General features: G+C 52.0%; 1 protein-coding gene across 1 annotated transcript in view; it reads right to left on the bottom strand.

Annotated features, from left to right (window-relative positions):
• The window catches only part of EPHB1 (EPH receptor B1), an 86,009-nt gene that overhangs the window by 55,096 nt on the left and 18,773 nt on the right, over positions 1–12,140 (bottom strand). The window contains exon 2 of the mRNA XM_080409742.1: positions 4,872–4,936. Within this exon, the coding sequence (XP_080265868.1) occupies positions 4,872–4,936 (65 nt within the window). The remainder of the gene's footprint in view (positions 1–4,871; positions 4,937–12,140) is intronic.

Raw genomic sequence — 12,140 nt, 5'->3', positions numbered from 1 at the left:
AACTAACTAAATAAAACATAACCGCCGTGGAGAGAAAGAATATAGATTTGCAATTCGATTTATAGAAGGGCATTAATATAATCCAGGCTACAATTTCAATTAAGGGACAGCGGCAAACTGCGAATAGTCTATGATGGCATTAGAGTCCTACAGACAGATTTACAACCTCATAATCCATTCATTTTAACTAATCCATGTTTACAGTCTCCTCATAACAGCATTATTCATATGGCAATCTTTAAGCAGCACTCTGAATATCATGCATAATTTCCAGGAGCGATGCTATAGCAGCACTCACACATGTTTGTGCTTACATGGGGGCGCAAAAGCAGACAAGCGATGCCAACCTGCCCCTTTGAGTCTTCCCAAACAGCTGATGCACCATGACCAACCCTGCAACCTTACAGATTTTGCCCTCTTCCATTTTCCATTAAACAAACACACTCCTTACCTGCTCCCCAACCTTCCCCCTTGTAAACCAAAGCCCTGATATTAAAAAATACAGGGTTTTATTTGTTTTTCAAAGCAGGGTCCTCTACACACTGCCAAGAAGTGCAGCAGGACATTTGCTTCCAGGTCCACCTACTCAGCTCCACTAAGTTTAAACAAAGATCATAGCTCAAGGTTGCACGCTGTTGGCAATCAACGTTTACCAAACCCACGATAAGACCTCACACATCCAGCCAAGTGCTCTCCCTTTTCATCCTATGTCATGAAAGCACTGCAAAAACCTCTCTCTACCCTGAACAACATGTGTGCATTCAATGCCTTTGCATTACCAGACACCTTTTCACATGACAAACCTGCAAGGTCCTCCGCGATCGAGGCAGGTGGCATTGTTTCCCATTCCCACCCAGGCTTTGCATTACAGCCTTGTCATCCAATTAACACCAGACAACAAGCTCTCTTCCACTGCTCACCCGCCAGCATGAACACCAGGCCCACTGCTCTGCTGTCTTTGCTGCAGGAATCCTCTTCTTCATCCTGCCCCTGCTCCTGCACCCTGGCTGGGGACCTGACCACTACCCTTTTATTCACAGTGCCCATCAGGGAGCCGGCTCTTTCACCAGCTCCTTCCACTGAGCATCCCCTGCTTTGCTGCTTGTTTGGGGAGGGGGTGGAGGTGGCGTTGCAAATGGACCCTCAAAACTCAAGAGCCAAAACCTGCCAGTAGACCCTGCTGCACTTCAGGCACCCAGCACACAGGGCTGCCCACGGCTGGGAATGACATGAAATGCCACTTGGAAAACCCTCATGAGGGTTTGGGGACAGATCCTGATGCCCCTTTGTGCAACCCTCATGTTGAGCATTCCTGCAACTGGGCACTGAAGAGCAGCAGGTCCCCGTGGCTGGAAAGACTCGCAGCGCCAGCAGCTGCTGCCATCAATGCTGTAACAATGACAAATGCATCATTTTGAAGAGAACCCACTAAATATTCACAGGGAGCTGGGGATTAAGACAATGTTTTCTGTCTCCACCAAGATTTAAAGCACACCCATCAGGAAGAGCAGAAGAGCCCATGTCCCGTCACAGACAGCCCCCAGGGACCACAGCCGCTGCTGCCCGGCTGGCACCAGTGCCCCAGCATTAACACCAGCGGCACCCCCTGAGCCCCAGGGCACATCTGTGAAGTAGGGTGAAGTCACTCTTGGAGCTCAGCACACCATGAGGGGACACCACCACCCAAAGGAACCCAAAGCCTGCATGAAGCCCATGCTGATGGCAACCCCAGGGTCAGGAAAGAGAGCTCATCAAACCCCTGTACCAACAGCCCAAGAGAGATGAGAGAAGCCTAGAAGAAGGAGCCGACACCCCAGAAATGGACAGAAGCATCCTTCTGTCTCCTCCCTCCTATCCCAAGGAGCAGGAAGGTCCCATTTACAGATGGCTGCTGCTCTTCTTCCTCTCGTTTCTTTGCTTCCCCCTCTGGTCCTCTTCTTTGGTTGTTCCTGTAATGCTACGGCTCGTTGCTAAGCCCCAAAGCAAGGCTGCCAGTACACTCTCAGGTCTTGGATGAAGGAAGGCAGAGAGTAAGCTTTTGGTTTCTTACCCCATCTTTCAGCAGTTGGCTGAAAAAGAAATAGCACAGCCCCAGGTTGGCTGCTTTTGGGAATCAAAGACTAAAAACAAGACCATAACAACGACATCTGGGGTCTTTGTTGACTCCAGCTCAAGCAGAAATCGTGTGTATCTCAGTGCCTTTATGCCGGGCTGTCTGGATGGGTCACGGTCTGCAAACCCTCCCCGACATCTGCACTCTGGACAAGCCTCACCCAGATACTGGCCATTACCCCCAGACATGCCAGGAAGTGGCACAAATCTGCCCTCAAATATTTGTTGTGAGCTACTAAATGAGATAAACCCTAAAACAGTGCTGTAACCAGGCAGCTCGTAAAGACTACTACATGCCTGGAGCGAGAGGGAGACATTGCTTATTTTCAGCTGGCATCCAACCTACTCCAAAACCTGCTTCAGCTGGGACATGATACCTACAGGTTCACTCCAGGAGTCCAAATACACCTTAAGATGCTCAGTGTCTGCCCACCAAAGCATCTGATGTTACAAAGAAAAGCCCAGTCCACCAGCAAGGGGACATCACAGAAGTCACGCTCTCCAACATACGCTATAGACTGACCCTATGAGCCAGGGAGGTCCCAGGTGACTGGAGGTCAGCAAATGTGATGTCCACCTACAAGAAGGGTCAGAAGGAGGACCCAGGACACTACGGGCCTGCCAGCCTGCCCTGGGTGCCGGGGAAGGTGCCGGGGCCCGTCCTGCTGCGTGTCTGCACCGCCGGGCTGGGCGAGGGGAGCGAGTGCCCCCTCAGTCAGGGCAGCTGCTGGGGGGCGGGGGGCTCTGCAGGGGGGCTGGGCAGGCCGGGCCGAGGGGCCGAGGCCAGCGGGTGAGGGTCGGCAGGGCTCAGCGCCGGGCCCTGCCCGTGGGGCACAGCGGCCCCCGGCAGCGCTACAGGCTGGGGCAGGGGGCTGGGAAGGGCCCGGCGGGACAGGGCCTGGGGGGGCTGGCTGGGCCGGCTGGGCGGGAGCCCCCCGTGTGCCCAGGTGGCCAAGGCGGCCAGCAGCGGCCTGGCTCGTGTCCCAGGCAGTGTGGCCAGCAGGGCCGGGGCAGTGCCCGTCCCCCTGCGCTCGGCACCGCTGCGGCCGCCCCTCGACTCCTGGGCTCAGGGTTGGGCCCCTCACGGCCAGAGGGACATGGAGGGGCTGGAGCGTGTCCGGAGACGGGAACGGGGCTGGGGAAGGGTCCAGAGCACAAGTGCTGTGAGGGGCGGCTGAGGGAGCTGGGGGGGTTCGGCCTGGGGAGGGGGAGGCTCAGGGGGCCCGTATGGCTCCCTACGGCTGCCTGAAGGGGGGCTGTAGTGCGGTGGGGTCAGGCCCTTCTCACAAGTAACAGGCAACAGTACAAGAAGAAATGGCCTCAGGTTGTGCCAGTGGAAGGTTTAGATTGGATATTAGGAAAAAATTCTTCCCTGAAAGGGCTGTCCAGCACTGGAACAGGCTGCCCGGGGAGGCGGTGGAGCCACCATTCCTGAGGGTATTTAAAAGACATGCAGATGTGGCACTCAGGGACGTAGTTAGAGGTGGGCTTGGCAGTGCTGGGTTAACAGTTGGACTCTGATCTCAAAAGTCTTTTCCAACCTAAACGAGTCTATGATTTTAAATAGAAGTCCTGGTATTTTAAAATACTTTGTGGAAGATCTAATACACACTCCTGTAAAGGAGAAGACTCACCAGTAACTCTCAGTGCCCGGATGCAGGGATACAGAGCAGGATGCAGGGATGTGGGATGGGGAGAGGCTTCACTCTGCTGCTCCACAGAGGGCGAGACCGCCATGCCTTATGATGCAGGCTCCCCGCCTGCCTTGTGCTTTCAGCAATAGCAGCTGCAGGCAGCTATTTATATCCCATCTCCATCACCTGCACGCAGTCCCCCTCCATTTTGCCAGCAATTTACCCAGGCCCAGATTTTTTCCAAAACAATTCAGTGCCAAAGCCCCACGTTTCAAGGGCCTCTGACACGCCTGCAGAGGATTTCGTACCCGCTGCATGTGTGGTTCAGCTTTGGTGAAGGTGTGCAACCTCGTTTCTTCTTGAAGACCTGCCCAAGCCAGTCACACCCTAACAAAGATGCAGGCTGGCATGCTTTCCCCTTTGGTGCCAAAGGCCCGGGGAACGGACCCTACTGCTGTACCCATCCCTGCCCAACCGGCTGCCTGTCCCACTGTGATTCCCATTCATCAGCTCACATCCCCTCCTACCACTGCTCCTCTCCCCCTGCAGCTCCATCTCTCACTTTCTCTGCCAGGAGAATGTGAGTCAGGTTATTTTATGCTTCCATTCCTCAAAGGCTCGTATTATATAAAAAAGATGTTTTAAGTGCCTCAGGGTGTTTTGTTCCTCATTACTTCATAAAAGTGACATTAATAGCCAGGGAAGAGCACTGCCGAGTGCAATTACGGATGATGTTCCAGGTATGAAAGCTGTTTTGAGCCTGCTGCTAATGTTTCCTAATTACAAGCCTTTTGGCACAGGGAGAGGTAAGGTGCAACGAGGGGATGGAGAGCAGTGATAGGGCCAGACCCTTCACCTGGGAGGAGGACAGGCAGGGAAGAAGAGCGCACAGAGATGGAGAAAAGCTCCACCTCCACCAAGACTCCAGGACTAGTTCAGGGAAGGGATGTTCAGCCCTGGACCAGCCGCACAGCTCAGCACAACGATGCCTTGGCCACCTCATGCCAGCCCAATGAGGCACCGCTGCTCCCACTGTCACTTCCCCGGCTCCCCATCAGCGTTCTAAGATAAATAGTGCAAACACCACAAGATCACAGAAGGACCAGCTGGACAAGTGGCACTTACCCCCGAAGGAGGGTTGGCGGTCCAGCCCAGCTCGGCCGTCGCCGTCCGCGTATCCATCAAAGTTTCTGAGGAAACACAAGGAAAGGAAATAAAAAGTTGTTACTCCCAAAGTTTTTTATTATTTTATGAGCACAGAGCCAAAGAAGAATGTTCAGATGCTTTCACGGAGCGTTCATCTGACCCTTGGAGCTGCTCAGAAATAAAGCAGCAGGTGCCCTACTACACTGAGTGAGCTAAGGGCAGTTTCACTCCAGAGCAAACAGTGCAGGACGACACTCTTCACAAAGAGTCACAGCCTGAAGCCAGCCCACACTGCCACCTCTGACCTTCCCAAGCCTAGAAAAGGAAAACAGCATTATCAACTAAAAAAAAAATTAAATTTATAATTAAGAAAGATACTGCATTTCATGCAGTCATTACACACACACACAAACCCTTGTCTAAACCTGAGCAGGGAGTTTGCATTAACTTCCTGGAAGCAGCAAGAGGCTGGTGAAGTCGCCCGCTGTGGGCAAAGCTCCAAGTGCCTCTGTACAGGCTTTCAGCAGGTCACATCAACTCACTCGAGCTACTTGCTTCACTCTGCAACACCAGACGTCCCCTTTTATGCAGTACATCTGTCTGCTGCCCTGATTCGTTGTTCCACACAGCTATTATTTGTCAGAATGATTTCAAATATGTGAATAAAAATCACATTGTTGGTGCAGTATTCCTCTGCTGGAGGTCTTTCAATGGAGAATTTGGTGGGAAATATTTAAAAGCTGTAATACAGCTGACATTTCCCTATTTTTATTCTGAAAAAAAAAAAAAAAACAACAAAAAAACCAAAAACAAACAACAAAACACAACAATAATAATAGTGAGAGCAACAATATATAGAAGCAGATGGGGAAAATCCTCCAGGTTTTATTTATTTGTTTGCAGCAAGCAGACATACCGATTAATTTCCTCAGTTCCTGTGTCTCGACCAAATGGGAGGAGAAGATGTGCTGGTTGGCATAGCTGAGCATCCCCCACCCCTCCCCTTTTCTTCATAGTCCCAGGTACTCACAACAGCTTTGCAGCACCCGGAAAATGGGTGCAACCAGAGAAATAAAGGTCAGGAAATAAAAATCAGCCCAGGAATATGAACTGCTGTTGGACTGCTGCTTTTAATCTCTCCATGCCTGCTCCAGCAATCACAAGCGGGAAACGAGGCTCCTATTCATCTTCCCACCCCTCCCTCTGCCCAGCTACTGTGGGATGGGAAGCCGGAGAAGCGTGACCGGGAACTCCCCACCCTGCCACCAGTGATAAACGCTCCCTCTCCCAAAATCCCCACCAGAGCTGCCAACTTGGCCTGGCTCCCAGAGGTCAGTGGCCACGGATGGAGGGAGAGCAAGGCAACCCCCAAACCCAAGATGGAGCAGAAAGGTGCTTAGGAGCCTGCAAAGCTTCTGCGCCCCTAAGCAGTGCTGGGATGCTGCCGCGGCACTGCTGAAGGAGCCCCAAAGCCCACAGCCTGCTGCTTTGCACGGTGCCTTGCATGCTGCCAGCCTGTTCCTCACGGTGCCCTCAGAGAGGAGGCGTTTCACCCCCAGTCTGTGCAGGGAACAGAAAAGCGTGGTGGTCTTCACGCTATCACAGCATGCCACTTCATACAGTTTCAGTGCCTTTCTGTCTGCAGAAGCCAGCTAAAAATGATGCATTCCAGCTGAAGCTCCCGTTTTGGGCTGGGGGCTCGTGCTCCAGACCTCCAGCAAGTTTCTGCTGCCATCACCCTCTGCCCTCCCACCACCACCAAACCCTTCTTCCCTTGCCTCATTAAGTGGTCATTAATCCTTGCCGTGGCCCTTCAAGTAAGCAGGCAGACATACCCATGCATAAATGGATGTGAAGATGGAAGCGAAAGCCATGCAAACATCTTCCAGTCCTCCCCCCTGGCAGGGCTACGCTGGGAGCGATGCTCCAAGAGCCCTTAAAACGCTTGGTGTTTTTCCCCACAGGAAACAGGGTGTCCTTGGGCCATGCAGGGGAAACTGAGACAACAGAGTCCGGGGTGATACAAGGAGCATGGCTGGGCTGGAACTCAGACCCAGCTCACCCACTCTCTGCAGTAAATAAGGACACGCTCAGTTACAGGAAAAGCCTTTCTTGCAGGGGTTTGTTTAGAAAGGGTTTTCACTCCATCTCCCTTCCTGCGCCACACACTTACAGCTTCCTTCCCCAGGCGTTGTACTTTTCAGTGGGGCGATGACAGAGGAAAGTACTTTTGATAAACTACAGCCACGGTGTAGGACTGTAGCACGTGAGGACCAGCTCTGCTCCGAGGCGACACCCACCAGGATCCCTTCCAGCAGCTCCCTTCCAAAAATCTCACCCTTTCCCTCCTGCTCTGTTCCTCCCCAAAGGCTCCATATTTTGGAAAGCAGGCAGGATGGCACAACAGCAATGCCAGCATGGCACACAGCAGCTCCCGAAGCAGGAGACTTGAAAATAACTACAGAGAGAAAAAAAATAATAAATTGAAAAGAACCACAGAGCAGCTTTCACTTTGGAGGTTTCAGGAGTTTTAAGGGGCCTGTGTGGCCTGTGGCCAGGGTGGTCACGCTCGCGAAGTTTCCACCGCAGATGCAGAACTTGCACTTCAACAGCTCCACGTTTCTACAGCAATTTGCAAAGCAAAGGAAAAAGAGGGCGAAGAGCCACCACTGAAAGCCTGACCCTCTACAGACCATCTCCTGCTTACATCCAGCCCTGACTCCCAAGGACACTGCCACATACAAGAAGATCCATAAGGTGGCAAAATAGTTTGGTTGGCTTTGTTGGGCTTTGTTTTGTTTGTTGCTTCTTTTTCTTTTTTAATAAAACAATATGGTTAAATCCACCCTTTCAGCTTAAAAATTCCTGCTGAGCTCACCCAAACCTCGTGACTGCAGAGGCACTGGCACCAGAAGGACTTGGCTTGAGCAACTTCCCATTGACCTCCACTGTTTCCTCTTGGATGAAACCCTGGATTTTACTTCATTTTCTAGGATGTATGACTGATGCTGTGACCCCAGGGGAAACCCCACAGGGGCATTTATGGCCAGGCTGCTCGGGGCTAAGGCTGCTGATCACCCTCCTTCAGCAGCGAGGGGCGATTTGCAGATGCTGGTGCTTCTTGTTCCAAGTCCTCACAGAGAAAAGGGGGGACAAGATGGGGCTTCCAGCACTCACGTCTCCATCTCTGAGCTGTGAATTATCACCAGCAGTGAGGGGACACAGGGTTCACACACCCCCACGACCATCCATCACTTGAGAGTGGGCAAAAGAGGGAGAGGCAGCAAACCCCCTTTGCTCTGCCTGCTAACGAGGGGATTACGGCAGACCAGCGCCTGAGCATCACTGATCAATGGAAAAGCCAAGCTGCACGGACACCTCGCACTTCTCCACCTCTTCCCTGCCTTGTCATGCTGCAAAGACCAGTCCTCACTATTTGGCACTGGGTATTAATTAACCCCGCCCCCGCAGGGGTACATCATCTCACCATGCCTCCTACATGTAGCACGGCATCGTTAGCTATGTCAGGTGAATCACATGCTGCCTGTCCACCTGCACCGGCCGGTCCCCGCACCGCCACCGCACCAGCTGGTGGGCTCAGTGCCCAACAGGCAAAAGCAGGCAAGACACTGCCCTCGCCTCGCCTGACGAAGGTACCGCTCCTCCAGCAGCTCCTCCCACACCCAACCACCTGCGTGTGGGCACAGCGGATGCCCAGAGGATGCTCTGCCTGGGAGGGAGCTCAGCACACTTGCTTGGAGAAGCCTGCGGGAGCTGAGCCTCTGTCGAAGGCGGCTGACCAGGCTGTAATGGCTGAAGCCCTCATACGGGAGAAGACGAGCTCTGCTACTGAGAGCTGAGCTCTCTTAGAGTGAAGAATCTTCAGCTGTATACAGTAGATTTTCTTTAATGGACACATTACTTTAAACTAAGCCTTCGCCATCTGTTCCAGTCCCTAATTATCAATACAAAAACAAACGTCTACTCACAATTACACTCATAACGAGTAAAGATGCCAGCAATTAGAATGCACCAGCATCCTCGCCACCGAGCAGCGCATCCATCTGTGATGGCACTCGTGCGATCCAGGCAGGGAGGACTCGCTGCTGTCACAGGCTCCCCGCACCCTCCCGGGCAAACTGGGTGAGAGATGTGGCCAGAGCCGATGCCTGTGGTGGGATCGGCTGCACCTTGGAGGTGCAAGGGGTGGGCTGGCATCACTCAAGCGGCAGGGAGAAGTCATCTGGGGCGAGGGTAGCCAGGCACGGAGCAGGGCAGCGCAGCATCCGCTGCAGGAGCTTTCAAGTCACAGCAGCTGATGCCATCTTGCCAACCACCCTTCCCTGAGAGGATTTAAGCCTCCTCCAGAAAAACCTTTCTGAACTACCCAAACCAAAGCGGGACTTAGTTCCCAAAATCCTCAGCCTGAAACCCGTAACTCAGACCTCCCCAGCATGGAAGGTGCGAGTTCTCCCTGGCAGGGAGCGGGGTCTGGCTAAGGGCAGAGTGACACAGAGGCAAGGCAGCCAGCCCAACCGGATCACCTTTCCATGCTGTCACCTGGAAAAAAAGAAATAAGAGAGATAACAAGAACAAATTTTTTGCTCGGGAGGCAACAAAGAAACTTCTCCAAGTGCTGCATTCCTCAGTAGATGCCTCGGGGACACGGTCCCTCTCCCAAAGCAAGCAACAGCAGCTCTCACTCCTGCACAAGAGATAATGGCAGGAACCAGCCTAAGGCACTTGAAGGCAAGTGCCTGGGCATATGCAAAGAGACACAGGCATGTCTAAGACAACCAAGAGGAAAGAGACAGAAATTAAGCAAAATAAGGAGAGAGAAGGCTTGATAACAACAGATGGGTAGAGGGAGATTTGGAAAGGATGCCAGCTGCTGGAAATAAGCCCCCCAAGGTGCGTGGGGAGTGCAAAGGTGTGTGTCAATAGCTGAATCTTTGGAAGGAGAGGGGAGATAGGAGGGCAGCTGGCGAGCAAGGGGCAGGGTGTGCGTGGCTGTGTGGGACTCTGGTCCAGAGGGACAGAGCATGCTCTGCAGGGGGATCTTCAGAGAGTCATCCAGACGTGCCCTCGCAGAGCACAAAACAAGCGCCGATGGGGTCAGCGCAGGGTCCAGCCTCAGGGCACATCCTCTGGGCAGTCCCAGCCCCATAGCAAGACCTTCTGAAGGGGAACAAAAGCAAGACTTCTTTCCATAAGCAAAGCACCATATTTTCCCCTCTATTTCACGCTCATAAATGCCAACTTGCTTTCTACTCCCTCCTTCTCTCCTGAGAGCTTCAGCAAAATCAGCCCAAGGCAAACGCACAGCTTGGGAAGCTTCTGTCCAAGTTTGGTGACATTACCAGAGAAAGGGAACTATAGAGAAACAGAGCCAAGACGCTTTATTACAAAGACTAGTGCTAAATAACATTAGCTGCTACACTGCCGCAAGCTCTGCCCTCCCGCGGTTGTTGTGACTTCAAGCTGAAGCCAGACTGCATCATGGCTTTCATCACCACGACCTATCTGCTCGTGGTTTGCATCACACCTCTCGATGTCAATGTAAAGGAATCCTACAGGTGCTGGGGGAATCCTTTGAATTTAAATCTTGCTCTTCCCCATAGATGAAGGGATTCCAGCAACACACCAGAAGGTTGCCTGAGTAATTACAGGTTGCTCTCCATGACCATGCTTCTGACTACCACATCCCACAGACACGGTCCAGGTCCGCCTGTGCAAGGTTTCAGTACATCCCGAACTTCAGGCTAAGCTAGGAAAAAGCAGGAACACAAGATCCATGCGGCTCTGCCACAGAAACCGAATGGGTGAGCTGCTGGGCACACATCCCACCCAAAAAGTCTCTTCTGCAGGACCTTCCCCTGCTTCTGGTTCCTGCTGGTAATCGGGAGGGAGCACCGCTGCATGCCCTTTGTGCCACGAAGGAGCCGGTGGCTGCTCCGCCTGAGCACCGTGACATCTCCCAGATGGTTTAATTACTGCACCGGAGAGGCGGGCAGGGTAAGAGCAGGATCAGCCTCTCCCCTCTCCCTGAATAGTTTCCTGAGGGCACCAGCTTCTGAAAGAGCCGCTTACAGTATCTATACACTTTCAATCAAAAATATTACAGCAACAACTAATTACATCCCATCATTCCCATGGCTCTCTGCCTTTAATGGTGCATTTTGCTGCTACAGAATGATGGTGAAACTGCTCTGGAAGTGCATAACGAGCTCTCCCCATCAATCTCCCACGGGTTCATTATGAAGGATTACCTGCCAAATAACAAACCCAGTTGAGAAGGGAGAGGATGCACTAAACAACAGCACCAGTCAACACGAAACATTTCCTGCCTGTATTTTAAAGGAAAATGCCAATGTTTGGGGGTCTGTATGAACCTCTCAGGGGAGAGGAGCAGCTGTGCCTGCTCTGCAAAGACATGTCAGCCATGACACCATCACCCACGGCCACCAGCCGGCATGAGAAGATTTGCAGTGGCAAAAAAAATAAAATAATAACCCACTTTCAGTTAGAAAGGGAAAGAATTTATATATATATATCAGCCAAGGACAAGCATGCTGTGTCAGTTTGTGACGGGATGCATTAAGCTGCGGCCACACAGCACAGCCCCAGACGTCCTCCGGGATCTCCCGTCAATGGCATGGATTTCAGCATGCAATGAAGATGCATCGCAGCAGGGCAGGCGATAACTTAATGAAGCTCAGATTTGGGGGTGTTTGCTCAGCAACTATATAACAACTTTATCAATAAACCGCTGCCTGCTGCGACTGCAGGATGAAATGCTCTAATTACAAGCAGCAAACAGTATCCGTATCAGGATATAGTAAATTGAAATATGCTGGTTGATGTGCCTGAAAGCGCCCAATAAAATACCTGCTTAAATTTTTGCAAGTGTATGTGCATACAGACACGTGCGCTGCAAACCCTGCACATGAGGCAAAAGAAAAGCACAGCCAAAAATCATAAGCCTCACACCTAAAGACAGGTTAAAAAAGTTCAGAAGGTGATGTCAAGTTTGTAAAGTCCCATTTACCAACACTCACTCCTCCCTGCGGAAGAGACCCAGCCCCAGCATCTCCCCTTGGTTTTCATGCTCAGAGGGATCTTGACCCAGCACGGTACGTGGTGTTGGATGAGCTCAGCCAGAGTCATACAATTCATTTATCATAATCCTACCAAAGAGAGATACAGTAAATCAAAGAGACAACCTTCCTGCAAATAAATTACAGGGGA

The sequence above is a fragment of the Falco punctatus genome (assembly GCF_963210335.1).
Source record: "Falco punctatus genome assembly, chromosome: 13".
NCBI classification, from domain to species: domain Eukaryota; kingdom Metazoa; phylum Chordata; class Aves; order Falconiformes; family Falconidae; genus Falco; species Falco punctatus.
This window is presented reverse-complemented; position numbering and strand designations above follow the sequence as displayed.